Source organism: Lytechinus pictus, chromosome 5, assembly GCF_037042905.1.
Source record: "Lytechinus pictus isolate F3 Inbred chromosome 5, Lp3.0, whole genome shotgun sequence".
NCBI classification, from domain to species: Eukaryota; Metazoa; Echinodermata; class Echinoidea; order Temnopleuroida; family Toxopneustidae; genus Lytechinus; species Lytechinus pictus.
This window is the reverse complement of record NC_087249.1, coordinates 12,157,501-12,171,654: the sequence shown is the minus strand read 5'-3', so window position 1 is coordinate 12,171,654 and position 14,154 is coordinate 12,157,501. Positions and strand designations below refer to the sequence as shown.

General features: G+C 36.4%; 2 protein-coding genes across 4 annotated transcripts in view; one reads left to right on the top strand and one right to left on the bottom strand.

Annotated features, from left to right (window-relative positions):
• Nucleotides 1-206: 206 nt before the first annotated feature.
• Nucleotides 207-11,840, bottom strand: LOC129262426 (protein JTB-like). 3 transcript variants are annotated; one of them, XM_054900542.2, is made up of 5 exons: nucleotides 11,722-11,837; nucleotides 6,003-6,116; nucleotides 3,672-3,825; nucleotides 1,401-1,483; nucleotides 207-887 (listed from the first exon to the last, which is right to left on the bottom strand). In XM_054900542.2, exons 2-5 carry the CDS (start codon nucleotides 6,086-6,088, stop codon nucleotides 725-727), a joined length of 486 nt encoding a protein of 161 aa, XP_054756517.1. In that variant the 5' UTR covers nucleotides 6,089-6,116; nucleotides 11,722-11,837; the 3' UTR covers nucleotides 207-724. The 3 variants fall into 3 exon arrangements, with proteins under 3 accessions (XP_054756517.1, XP_063955897.1, XP_063955898.1); XM_064099827.1 differs by having other exon boundaries at nucleotides 408-887; nucleotides 11,711-11,840; XM_064099828.1 differs by having other exon boundaries at nucleotides 408-887; nucleotides 6,003-6,119; nucleotides 11,722-11,810.
• Nucleotides 11,841-13,312: 1,472 nt separating this feature from the next.
• LOC129262427 (F-box only protein 22-like) overlaps nucleotides 13,313-14,154 on the top strand; it is a 12,661-nt gene continuing 11,819 nt past the window's right edge. Inside the window, exon 1 of the mRNA XM_054900543.2 lies at nucleotides 13,313-13,791. Within this exon, the coding sequence (XP_054756518.2) occupies nucleotides 13,427-13,791 (365 nt within the window). The 5' untranslated portion in view covers nucleotides 13,313-13,426. The remainder of the gene's footprint in view (nucleotides 13,792-14,154) is intronic.

Sequence of the window (14,154 nt, the reverse complement as noted above, 5' to 3'; positions counted from 1 at the left end):
GTTTGCTGTGTGCTGTAAAGTGCTTGGCATCTACATGTATCCAAGATCCTTCTAGTTCACCCTGAAGAAAATTTTGTTGTAAAAGTAACAGAAAATAATGCTAGTAATGGTTTGAGGAAAATCCATTTTAGAGTTTGTTTTTTGGTTTTTTAAACGAGCAAATGCCCCATATGTTATGCAATGTATTATGCATGAATTTCAATTTTGTAATAGTTCTTAGTGACTTTTTTTTGCTTTCAGGAGCGGGTGTGAAAAAAACTTGTCTGTTGATATATTGAAGGTACAATAAAAAAACTTTTTTTTTTTAAATGACATTTCATTGATTTTTTTTTACGATGCATGGGGAAGCTGCTTGAACATGATGGGACACAAATCAAAGAAATGAACTTCTAGAACTTTGTAAAATGTTTAATGAAATTTCCCCAAAACTTTACCAATATTTTTAATTAATTTTATCTGCTATTTTTACAATAACATTTTTGTCGGTGAACTTTCCTTTAACGCAATATTTATTGCCGAACTCCATTATTCTGATCGGCATCCAATCCAGACTATTTGATGGTGAGTTCATTTAAGGGGTAGTATCTTCCAATTGACCTCATACATGTAGTATACCATCAGTTTCATCTTTAACACGGTATGAAACCTCACAGACGAATATTGCATGCCTTTCATTGGCCTGGTCCATAATCAAAATATTATAACTGTCATTAGTAGTCTCTCTTCAAGCTGAGTTTGATATCTGTTTTCTGACTCGTTCTGCTGCTTCGCGATTGAGCTTTCTTCGTCTCACGTATACAACCAGAAAGGCAAATAATCCAACACAAAACATCACTCCTTCAAATACCCAGAATGATTTTTCTATCAATTCCCTTGATCTGGGACAACTGTATGAAATAAAGAAAGAAATCAGAACAAAATAATAAATTACAGATCAACCGTATATAAAATCACACAATAGGCATGAATATTCATATCTGAATGGTATGCACCTTAAAAGGCAACCAAACAAAAGTTGATTTAAGTAAAAAGAAAAAAAATGTATGTACCAAAAACAAGAAAAATATCACACCAAAATTTAAGCCTCAAAATTTTATTGAAATCGCTTGTAAATAAGAAAGTTATGACATTTTAAAATTTTGATTAATTTTCACAAAATGTGCAAATGATATGGGTCGATGATGTCACTCATTCACTATTTCTTTTGCATTTGATTGTTTGAATTATACAATATTTCACTTTTTGCAGATTTGACAATAAGGAAACAACTTCATGAATTACAAGAGGTTATATCCCACATATCCAAGGAGAAATAAATTCATTTCACATTATAACGAATATAATAAGAATAAGATGTTTCATGTGTTATCACAAAAGAATGTGTCAAATATGGGACTCACCTTTTATAAACTTGTTGATTTGACTCTGTACATTGAACTAACTGCTGAAATCCTGTCTCTGAACAGGAGTCTGTAAATACTTTCTGTAAGGAGAATAATAAAATTGATAAATTACCGGTGCATAAAAGACATAAAATGAAAAATTTGGTGCACTGTGCCAAGTGTACTAGAAATACTCGACATTAATTCATGAGATTAACACAAGATAAACATTAACAGGATGAGAGTGATAACGTTCTTCTGTCATATACAAAGGTGATGTCAAATAAAGTAAACATAATTTAGGTTAGTGTGGTTCCAGTCATGCGATGGCATTTGACCAATCACTAATCAGCATCTACAGAATGTCTTTTTTTTAAACATCTTATAAGAAATTGTAGTTTTCTCCTCATGCCAATTAAAATTCCAAATTCCAAGCTTTTTCTCCAGTTTTCGACACATAGTCAACTCCCTCAGTATACTTTTATTTTGCATTTAAATATTTTCTGAATCCCCTGCTTTTTCTAAGACTTTTGAGCAAAAAAAGACAAAGTAACTTTCCATGAATCCTCCATCACAGATGATGGACATCCACCCGAGTTTACTCTATTGGGATCACATAAATCTCTTTGACTTCAGACATGTTTGACTTTGAATAAACAAATTTAAGGTCCACATATTTTGCACAATTTGATCCGAGAAATTGCTTCAACTTGATACGGAAGGTCACCTTGTGCAGACTTGAGAATTTTGCTGAATTAGATATAGTTAAACAGCCAAAATAAGTGCAAATGCATGCATGGCAGGACCAAGTGCACTTTGAAATAGCTTGACCATTGCCTACTGGAACTGAGTGGTCCCTGTACGAAGCCTACGCGAATCACAGAATTCAGTAGTCAACAGGATAACCTTTTCCATGACTTTCCAGTTGAAGTGACATTATTCTTTAACTTTCTCCGACATTCTGTAAGGATTTTTTTTTTTTTTTTTTAATTCTGTTTCCATCGAAAATATCCCTGTCCCATACAAACCCAGAGACCGATTACCCTCATTTCATAGAGGCCATTCTCATTACGCTTTCAAAAACTAGTTTACTGAAAGCCGATCCAGGAAACCAGTTTGGAAGATCGGTTTGCTAGCGTTCGCACTTGATCACACAAAAGTGCTTTTCAAAATCACTTCACATAAAGCGATCTTGTTGCTATGGAAACACTCTCAGAGGGGTGACACGTTCCGCGCAAAATTCAAAACCGCAGTGTAGGTATTGTAGCGCGCTCAAAATGTGCGAAGATCGCTTCTCGAAGAACGGTTGTGTCCTCACTTACGCTAAAAATTACTTACGCTAAAACCACTTTAACGAGGCAAAGCGATCTTGAAAACCACATCGCAAGGTGGTTTTCCAACTGGTTTGGAAGATTGCTTCCAAGACCGCTTCGACCGTTCTCATTACTTAAACTAGTTTCCACTAAAATAGTTTTAAGAATGTAGTGAGAACGGTGTCATAGAGGATATGATCATGGTAACTTTTCCATTTTTGTATAAAATATTTGGTAACAGGCTCAAAGGCAAATCAAAATCAAAATTTCCATTGTAGTGGGCAAAATCTTTAAATTCTAACATCCCAGAACATCACTGACAAATATGGACCCAGGGGCTCATTTTAAAGGATTTACAGTTATTGTAACTTTGTAATTTATGATAACTACCATGGCAACAGCATTCAGCAGTAAGGTTTCAACTGCATTTACCATAATGGCAAAATCTTTAAATTCTGACTTCCCAGATCATCCCGTTCACATATTTGTGTAAACCCAGGGGCCTATTCCATAAAAGACTTACAATTATGAACACTTTTTCAATGTGGATCAACAGCCAACTGGTCAAAATCAAAATTTCCATTGTAGTTACCATAATCCCAAAGTCACCATAATCATTGAAGATTCAATAATAAATCATTAGTTTTTTTCTGAAACAGGACCAGGGCCATGTAACATAATAGATAGCCATACAATCAATAGTACAGTTAAGCATAACTGGACAAACCATGTATAAAAAATTAAAATCAACTGTCAATATCAATCATATCTCTTAAAGTTACACCCCCAGGGGCCCGTTGCAGAAAGAGTTGCGATCAAACGCAACTCAAAAAATCTTGCGCAACTTGATTTTCAGCCAATGAAGCACCCGTATTCGGGACTTGCGCTTGATATTTTGACTTGCGTTTAAACGCAACTCTTTCTGCAACAGGCCCCAGAAGTTTAGTTTCCTTTTTACTTTTTCTTTTCCACATACCGATGCTAAAAGGTGGCATGGATCACAGGATCCAATGTACGTAAAATTTTCTGTTTCCCAGCACGACGTTGGTGATCCTACTTCATCTGTCTTCTGGAATTCAACCTTCTCATTCTCCTGCTCTCCCTTCTCCTCTCGATCTTCTACTGGAGCACTAACGATGGTAAGATAAAAACAAAGTAATATCATCATTAAAATTTCTAGGAATTTCCTTTTCCATTACTTTTCCTTTCATGAAATACACATCATCCATGTAGAGTTTCATTTTTGTTTATACAATTCATACTGTACTTGTGTTTTATTTTGTTGTATCATCATATTTTGTTTCAATTTGTAAACTGACCCCTTCAGCCTGTATTGCTGGGCAATATTTTGATGGATGGATGGGTGGGTGGAAGGAGGGATGGTTTGGATGGACGGAGGGGCGGGCGGGCGGGCGGACAGATGGATGGATTGCTGAGTGAGTAAGTAAACAAATAAATAATACGTTGGAAAATTGAAAAATCATTATACTTAGTGACCACAAACTTTACCTCTTTGCAGACAAAATCTTGTATATGTCTGAATGATGATATTCTAGTGTTTGAATCTTTATCCTCCTCCACTTTATCCATCATTTTTCTCTCCTCAATGATTAATTTTCTGATACTGATGTTTTCACTATGTGCCCCCTCTTTATTATGAGAACTGCCCAATGAACAAGAATATTAAAGGACAAGTCCACCCCAGAATAATGTTGATTTGAATAAATAGAGAAAAATCAAACAAGCATTATGCTGAAAATATTATCAAAATCGGATGTAAAATAAGAAAGTTATGACATTTTAAAGTTTCGCTTATTTTTAACAAAACAGTGATATGCACAACTCAGTGACATGCAAATGAGACAGTCGATGTCCCTCACTCACTATTTCTTTTTTTTATTGTTTGAATTATACAATATTTCATTTTTTACAGATTTGACAATAAGGACCAACTTGATTGAACCACATAGTATTAAACAATGCCAATTGCACATGTTCAGGAAGGAATTAATAGTTGTTTCACATGACAACAGGGACAAAATTTGAATATTTCATATTTCATATGATAAAACACAATAGAAATAGTGAGTGATGTCATCAGTCTCCTCATTTGCATACCGGCAAGGATGTGAATATAACTGTTTTGTGAAATTAAGCGAAACTTTTAATTGTCATAACTTTATTATTTTTCAACCGATTTTGATGAAATTTTCAGTGTTATGCTTGTTGGATTTTTCTCTTTTTATTCGAATCAACTTTTGTTGGGGTGGACTTGTCCTTTAAAGAGGTACTCCAGGCTGAAAATAATATTTTTTTTTAATAGAGTAAAATTCACTGAGCATAATGCTGAAAATGTCATCAAAATCTGATGACGGATGACAAACTTATTGAATTCTCACATTTACCAATATTTTGTGAAAACATTCATATGCATATCATCATGAATTTGGTGGGGTGATAATGTCACAACAGTCACATCCCCACTTTCTTTCTTTTTTTTTTCTTATGTTATCACATGAAATCATACAGTACTTATAATATCATATTTCCTTACATGTGTGTATGATATTTTCCCAGTATAATAAAATAAGTTTCAGTAATGAATATCTTATGCATTAAATCAGTTTTCAATCCATTTTTTTTTATTCTTGGAGGACAAAATTTGAATTAAACTTAATTTCATGTTTAATACCATTACAAAAGAACAAGTGGGGATATGTATATTGCATCAGTGTGCTCATTGAATATTCATGAAGACATGCATAGAACATTTTACCAAAATAATGGAAATCTTTAAAATGTCATAACTTGTTATCCGATTTTGATGAAATTTTCAGAGTTATGTTTGTCTGATATTTCTTTATCTGTTCAAATTATATTTCTGCCTGGAGTACCTCTTTAATATAGCTACTTATCTATGCCCCTATATTTTCAAAGTGGGATTCTACACCCCCTGCCCCATCTATATTTAAAACCCTAAATCCACTAAAACTATTACTTTTGATATCATTAATAGTATTATTGTCATCAATAATCTATACCATTATCATCACTATTTGACTATGATCATCTTGCCATTATCTACATCCACATATATTTAAAAATCCTGAATCCACTAAAACTATAATTTTTATATCATTAATAGTATTATTGTCATCGATAATCTACATGTATACCATTATCATCACTATAATCATCTTGCCATTATCTACATCATGTACAAATTATCATTAGGCCTACCATTATCCTTATTACTATTGTTATCACCGTCACTTTCATCACCATCGTTCATTAAAAAAAAACTTACCCAAGTACTGTCATCGTATTTATGTTGAGTATTAGGAGTGTTGCTATAATACCCGTTAGGCAAATATCCACCAAAGTCTTCCACATAGTGTTCCCTTTCTTCAATGATCAGCATCTGCTTAGAAAATAGAAAAGAGTGTTTCAGATCACTCACTGCAGTCACACTTAATTAACTTATTATTTTATTGGGCATTTCAAAACATAGAGAGTACAGAGTTACAAACAAATTAAAGAGAAAATCAACTACAATTTTTCCACTATATAAGAAAATAAGACCTAGAGATGAGAGTTGGAGAGGCTGCCTGGGTATGGAAAAGGCAGGCCTCTACAAAAAAAATCATCACTTGCCCTGTCGGGCAAGTGATAAAAAAATTTGCTTGCCCGATAGAAAAAACTGCTTCCCCGATTTTTTTTCAAAAATTCTTTTGCTCTTAACTATTCTTTTCTGTCCTGGCTGAACTTGATTTACTGGCGCTGCCCTTGGCATTTCTTTTTCTTGACTCTTGTTCAAGTTGTTCTGGTCTCCGATCACGACGACAAAAGTAGCCTATTTTAGTCTGACGACTCATTGTTTATTTGGTTTGAACTTTGAAGTTGAAGCCGAGTCCTGGCCAGGGTGACAAGATTTCACAAAATTATGAAATACAGGACAATCGACAAAAAAAAAGATCAAGAAAGAAGGCTACACAGTGTTAGACTTGTGAAAAAAATATACAGAATTGGAAGGGAGGGTGAACGAAAGAATAAAGGAGAGAAAGAAAAGAGATAAATTGAGAAGAAAGAAAGAAAAAATGAAGGGGAAAATGAAGGAAATAATAAAAAATATAAGAAAGTTCTAATAAAAGAAGGATGAGAGAGAGAATAAAAATAGATAAAAAAGTTTCCGTCATTCTTTGAATTGAATATAGAAAGAAAAGAAGGGAAGATGAATAAATGTGTGAAAGCCAAAATAAAGAAGAGAAAGACAAAAAGAAAGTAAGAAAAAGGGAGTAGGAAAGAAAGAATGAAGGAAAGAAAATTTTTCCTTCATTCTTGGAAAGGAAGAAACAAAGAAAGAAGAAAACAAGAAGGAAGGAAGGAAGGAGGGAAGGAATGAAGGAAGAAAGGGAAAGAAAGTATAAGGGAAAAGAATAAGGACAAAATGAAATAAATAATGAAAGAAAGAAAGGAGGAAAGAGAGGGAGGAAAGAATGAAGGGAGGCCAGAATGAAAAAAAAAATAATAATAATGGAAGGAGAGAAAGAACGAAAATAAAAACAAATGGAAGGGAGAAGGAATGAAGGAAATAAAAAAAGGAAATGTAATATAGAAGGCAAGTAAGAGAAAGAAGGAAAGAAAGAAAATGAACAGAGAGAAAGGATCAGGAAATAAGAATAGATATGTAACAAAAAAGGGCAAGAAGGAAGGATAAAAAAGAAAGAAAGAGGAAAAAGTTCAAACTTCAAGCAAATAAAAACAATCCAATCATATAACAAAAATCCTAATGATATTTGGTGTTTTTTTAACCCTGGTCCTGGCCGAGTCAGTCCGAAGCTTGCATGCGTTCAGCGCGATCTAGCTCGAGAGTCGACTGGCTTGCGATCGCTCGTGTACGTCCGTACATGTACTGTAGCGCCGATGTATTAGAACATGCGCTCAGAGGGCGCGAGAGAGGGGTTTCCCCAGCTAGCTCCTTCGTCGATTGCTAGCGCATGCGCACAGTGTAGTTTAGAAAGTAAGATGGCAGCCCCCATCGAACGGGAATGCTGGCGATAAAATGTCGGTAAATTGGCGCTGATTTGACATGTTTCCACTGTTTTTTGACTGGTATGACATTGTATGAGAGATAATTGGCCGATGATTGCAATTTATCAAAAAATTATTAAACTTTACTGTCAATTTATCTTTTTCATTTTCAAAACAAGCACTTGCCCGATCGGGCAATTGACTTTGAAAAATGCTTGCCCGCATGTCAATTTCACTTGCCCCGGGCAAGCGGGTTTGTCGTGCCCTGGAAAAGGGTTAATTCAATAACCGTAATTAACCCACAGGTTTTCCTCCCCAGACATCCTCAAATCCAGGTCGGAATAAAAAAATAACAAGTGGAGCGCCTCTGGCAGTCTCACCTGCATCACGCGATTCAATACAGCAACAGTGCTGACTTTGAAAATTACTATAAAATGATTATTCACAAAAAACACCATTCATATGATACAATACTACGTTCATTGTCAATAAATGACATTTGACCATGATCATGCCACCTAAGACTTGTCAGTGATACTTGATTACCCCTATATCCACATTTTATAAACTATATCTATAAACTTTGAAAGTTAGGACAGCAATCTAATAATTACGTCCAAATGGCCAGTTCAATGACCTTAAATGACCTTTGCCTTTGGTCATGTGACCTGAAACTCGCATGAGATGTTCAGTGATACTTGATTACTCGTATGTCAAAGTTTTATGAACTAGACCTTTACACTAAGTACAGAGTTATGATGGTAATTCAACAAATACCCCAACTTGGCCAAAGTTCATTGACCTGAAATGACCTTGGATCTTGGTCATGTTACCTAGAACTCGCACAGGAAGTTCAGTGATACTTGTTTACTCTTATGTCCAAGTTTCATGAATCAGATCCATAAACTTTCAAAATTATGATGGTAATTCAACAAATACCCCCAACTTGGCCAAAGTTCATTGACTTAAATTATGACCTTTGACCTTAATCATGTGACCTAAAACTCGCACAGGCTGTTCAGTGATACTTGATTACTCTTATGTCTAAGTTTCATATATCAGATCCATAAACTTTTAAAGTTATGATGGTATTTCAACAAATTTCCCCAACTTGGCCAAAGCTCATTGACCTTAAATGACCTTTGATCTTGGTCATGTGACTTGAAACTCTGGCAGGATGTTCAGTAATACTTGATTAACCTTATGTCCAAGTTTCATGAACTACGTCCATATATTTTCTAAGTTATGGTGACATTTCAAAAACTTAATCTTAGGTTAAGATTTTGATGTTGACTCCCCCAACATGGTCAAAGTTCATTGACCCTAAATGACCTTTGACCTCGGTCATGTGACCTGAAACTCAGGCAAGATGTTTAGTAATACTTGATTAACCTTATGGCCAAGTTTCATGAACTAGGTCTATATACTTTCTAAGTTATACTGTCATTTCAAAAACTTAACCTTCGGTTAAGATTTGGTGTTGAAGCCGCCGTCGCCGCTGCCGTCGGAAAAAGCGGCGCCTATAGTCTCACTCTGCTATGCAGGTGAGACAAAAATAAATAAAAACTTGCGACTTCACTAAGTTGTTGCAGAGTTAGAATAGTAGATGTTCTAACCTTTAATTACCTATTACATGGTCCCAAAAGTGGAGTTGGTGAAGTAAAAAAAAAAGCTCAAGACATAAGGACAACCTTATCAAGACATGATTTGTCTTGGATGAGGATATCAACAATTAATTCTCATTTTCAGACCCGCACAATTCAATATAGCAATAGTACTATTAGTAGTAGTGCTGACTTTGAAAACAACTAAGATGAATAAAGTTTCAAAGGTAAAGAGAGAAGAATATCATAGTTACACTTTTTGATAAAAAATCTCTGATTTTGTGAACCTTAAAATTAGCCTTGGCTAACCTTTGACCTTGACTTAGCCTTAAAAACTAAGTATTTTCCATCATTTGTGATATCCAACAAATGTCTCCAGTCAGACTGCAGGTCCGAAGAAAGTGGCTTCTTTCATCCAAGTGATATTCATGACTTGAGATGTTTTGCATATTTAATGAGCTTGATGCGGACCAAAACACCTCTTTTCATTCGGTCATTGCTGCTCTAATTGTGCATCGAATTTCATGAATTTGGTACCATTGTAAAGAGGAAGAATCATTCTTTCAGTTCATGTGTTTTGATTTATTCAAAGATTTTGTAATATAGGTTAAAATTTTGATCTAAAATATGCTACAAAATACATATTTTCACCTGACAAAAGCTGCTATTTTCACACTTTATTTTTGTTTGAGCCCAAATGATTTTTATATCATGATAAAGCTGAATATATATGCTTTGAAATGATATAGGTTTTAAAATAAGAATTGGTTTAATCGGGTCAAGATCACACTTTTCATTTGCCAAGTACATACATGTAAAGCAGTTTGAAAACAAGAATACTGCACTCTGATTGGTCAAAGAGACCACACAATGGCAAATTCCAACGGTCCCAGTGCCTGGGTTCGTGGGAAGGTCGCACTTCCCATGTGGTAATCTCCTCAAATACCCCGCGCCTGCAGTTCTGTGATCCTTATCCTGCCAATCAGAACTTTGGATTTCATGCAAGTACAAAATTTCAGAAATCTCGTCTTGTACCTTGGTGGGAAAAGTGTGATCTTGACCCGATTAAAAGGTGCCGCATATCAAGAGTGGCATTGTGAGAAAGTACAGAAATTCAGCTTTATGGTGATAGAGATATTATTGAGGCTCAAAATAAAAAGTTTTGCACAATTTGCAAAAGAAAACAGGGGAAGAAAATTCAGTTTTGAGGCACATTTTCGGGCCAGAAATTTACTTATTTAACAAAATATTGTACACAAAATAAATGACCAATATGAAAGAGTAACTTTTACTCTATCTGATAGTGCAATAATATTTCATTTAACTTGAGATTAAAACAGGTAAATTCTTAGAGAAAGACAATCTCACGAATCACGAGATTTTGCAAGGAGGAGGATTCAGCCACGAGATGATTTGGATGAATCTGGCCTTTTTGCTCATTAGCATAGGGACCTGCGGTCTGACTGTCTCATACATATTTCATTTAATTTGATTGAATATTTTAAATGAAAAAAGTATAAATTCATATCCAACTTTATTATTATGTGGGGAAGTTACAAATTGATGCAGAGGTTCGAGCCCTGCCCCTGGTCACGTCTTTCGGATGGTGACGTTAAAGGTCGGTCCCAGACGTAAATAATCATATCTGATTGATACACGTCTGACAAAACTCAAATACACACACATTTATCTGACCACACAGTCGCAAACACAGACCACCACACTACAGAGTACAGTACAGATGTAACCCAGGGAGCTTACATAAATTCTAGCACATGGGACTGGTAAAAACACAATGACACATTGATCGGCCGCGTCTATCTCGGTTTTGTGGACCTTAAAATTAGCCTTAAAATTAAAATTAGCCTTGGCTAACCTTTGACCTTGACTTAGCCTTAAAAACTAAGTATTTTCCATCATTTGTGATATCCAACAAATGTCTCATACATATTTCATTTAATTTGATTGAATATTTTAAATGAAAAAAGTATAAATTCATATCCAACTTTATTATTAATATTATGTGGGGAAGTTACAAATTGATGCAGAGCCAGAGGTTCGAGCCCTGCCCCTGGTCACGTCTTTCGGATGGTGACGTTAAAGGTCGGTCCCAGACGTAAATAATCATATCTGATTGATACACGTCTGACAAAACTCAAATACACACACATTTATCTGACCACACAGTCGCAAACACAGACCACCACACTACAGAGTACAGTACAGATGTAACCCAGGGAGCTTACATAAATTCTAGCACATGGGACTGGTAAAAACACAATGACACATAGATCGGCCGCGTCTATCTCGGTTTTGTATAACTGTCTTGAGCGACCTAAAAATAATTGAACTGTTAGTGTTGATGAATAACGATGCATACCAAATACTTACAAGCTCCTCGTAAAATGAATAAAATGTGTCCAAACTGTTTAAGGGAAATGGTATTGCTATCCGGCTGTTGCGTTCGCAAAAATGAGTTGGCAGCTGAAATAATCGATAGAATATGTAAATGAGTCATTGATAACAAATAACACGGGCAGCGGGGGGGGGGGGGGGGGGCGGCGAAGCGACCCCAGCGACCCTTCCCCCCCCCCCCCTCCAGGGGCCACGGAACGGTTTTCAAAGTGGGGGGGGGGCTGAGCAAAAAGTGGGGAGGCTGACCATGCAAAAAATCACAATCCTATGATCATTTTTACGTTTTTGTACAAATAAGTGGGGGGGGGGGGTGAAGCCCAGCCCCCCCTCCGCTTCAACGGCCCCTGCCCTCGCAGCATACATTTCAAGTGTTCCTGAAATGACAATGGATAAGACTTCGGACGTTTTAATTATAAGTGTATATAATACAAAATTTAATATGTGAAAACCGGCCAATAAGCATATATCGATCAATCACTTGTTCTGACAGGCTCATCGCTCTAGCTGCGCAGTATAATGAATATTTTGTTACAAGTTTTCATGACAGTCCCGGACGACAGTCCTTCGTTCGCATTAAAACTTATAGGCCTATAATTTCCAAGGGATTTTTTTTATTATTATTATTCTATATAATCAATTAATATACTCCAGTTTTACACAATTCAAAGTCCCTACAAAGGCCATGTACATATATAGTGCAGGGGATAGGCCTGAAAACTCACCCCCCCCCCCTCAGCGCGGGCCTAGGCGCTTCGCTCGCCCGCGCCGAGGATCTAAATGTTACAACATTGTGCCCCGGCCGGCCTATATAGCTCTCAATGCAAGGACCAGTGTTCCAGCTTGGGCTCTTGGGTCATGCAAAACCAACTATACTGTTAGTCACCTCCACCCCCCCCCCCCCTCCAAGTTAAACTAGATCTGCATGCCCCGAACAGTGTTAACACGTCAAATAAATTTGATATTTTTATGATGATAAATTTTTTAATTTTCACACTGAACAAATATTAAAATGACATTCTTTTATATTTCATCATATCAGATTTCTTTAGCTCTATCAGCTAGCATGCATGTCATGAGGCAGAAACCATACTTTGCAGTGGGGCCTTAAGGAACAAATTCATCTTTTGGGGATCGAATTAAAAATAAGTACAAAAAAGGCGCATGATCAGCGGCATAATGGGCCAATTCGACTCGGAGGGGCTAAACATGGTGTATGAAGCAAAATTTCTAAAAAGTAGAAAGCGAGCCCAAAAAAATGACCCCTTCATGTGAAGTTAATTTTCTGAAAGACGAGCTGAAAGATTTTGACAATATAATTTAGAAAATAAAATTTCTTCCTTTTCCCTTTCTTTTCTTACATTTCCTCATAATAGACCCCCTCAAAATTTCGAAATATGTTAATTTTTTACCTAAGATATTAAAGAAAATACTATGATCGTTTCCCCGTTTTTAAAGTTCTTTTTGTTCTGTTGTTGATGATCGTGGTGGGCTTTCAAAGCATGGGGATTTCCCGGGTACCGTACTAGTATTTCGTCCTATTGAATTTCCTCAGCTCAGAGACACCATAAAAATATCGGCTTATTTCAGGCCAGGATGGGTGTGTTCAGCTGATCACAATTTGGTCAGCGCTCTTTGTTGTTTACTACTGGACAGACGTCCTCGAGGACGACCTCATGTAAACATGAGCATACCTCAGCTCGCTCAGCGACTGGTCAGGCAGCTATCAACATCACGATCAGGATCATACTCTCCAATGAACACAAGAAGGCCTGCAGAATTTGAACCCTGTCATGCTTGTCCTACTAAAACTCCCAGTGTGGAAATAATGGACAATCAAGCAGGAAAAGTTACAGAGGAAAATTACGAGATCGAGACTCGGCATGAAGCCGAGCCAGAGGCAGAGCCAGAGGGGAGCGGTGATGAGGGCGGTGATCCCGGTGAGGAGATGACCGTGGATGCATCTTCGTGGGTTATGACGGAATGTCTCGAGTTTCTCAACAGAACATTCGGCTTCCTCACTGCGAAGGAGCTCAATACTTGTGCCAGGTGAGTGAAAAACATGATCAAAATTACTTCCTAATTTTCAAGTTCACAAGAGCATCTTCTTCACAGACAGTTCAATTCATTAAACCATGAATTGAAACTGAGAGTGGCCTGGCTTGGTCATGTCTAGACAGCTGGCAGCCGTCTGTTTCGAGGAGTTTTTAAACATTTTTTTATTTTTTTAATTTCTCCTCGTACACAGACGGCTCGCTATCGTGCAGCCACCACTAGGGGACTTACAATGCAAAATCCCCCCGTTGGGGCTCTTCAATTTTTGTCTTTAATGAATCAAACTTTTGAAAATTAACGCGACTGAAATGCAAATTAATATTCCCTCTTGGCATTAATTGCCAAAAAACGGGGAAA

What these genes read in the sequence shown, in the direction of transcription:
- LOC129262426 (XM_064099827.1), bottom strand. Translation starts at nt 6,088, where the DNA reads ATGTGGAAGACTTTGGTGGATATTTGCCTAACGGGTATTATAGCAACA. An exon ending in AATACGATGACAGTACTTGG is followed by an intron (nt 3,826 to 6,002) that starts GTAAGTTTTTTT and finishes TACCATCGTTAG; the next exon opens with TGCTCCAGTAGAAGATCGAG. An exon ending in CATGCCACCTTTTAGCATCG is followed by an intron (nt 1,484 to 3,671) that starts GTATGTGGAAAA and finishes TTCTCCTTACAG; the next exon opens with AAAGTATTTACAGACTCCTG.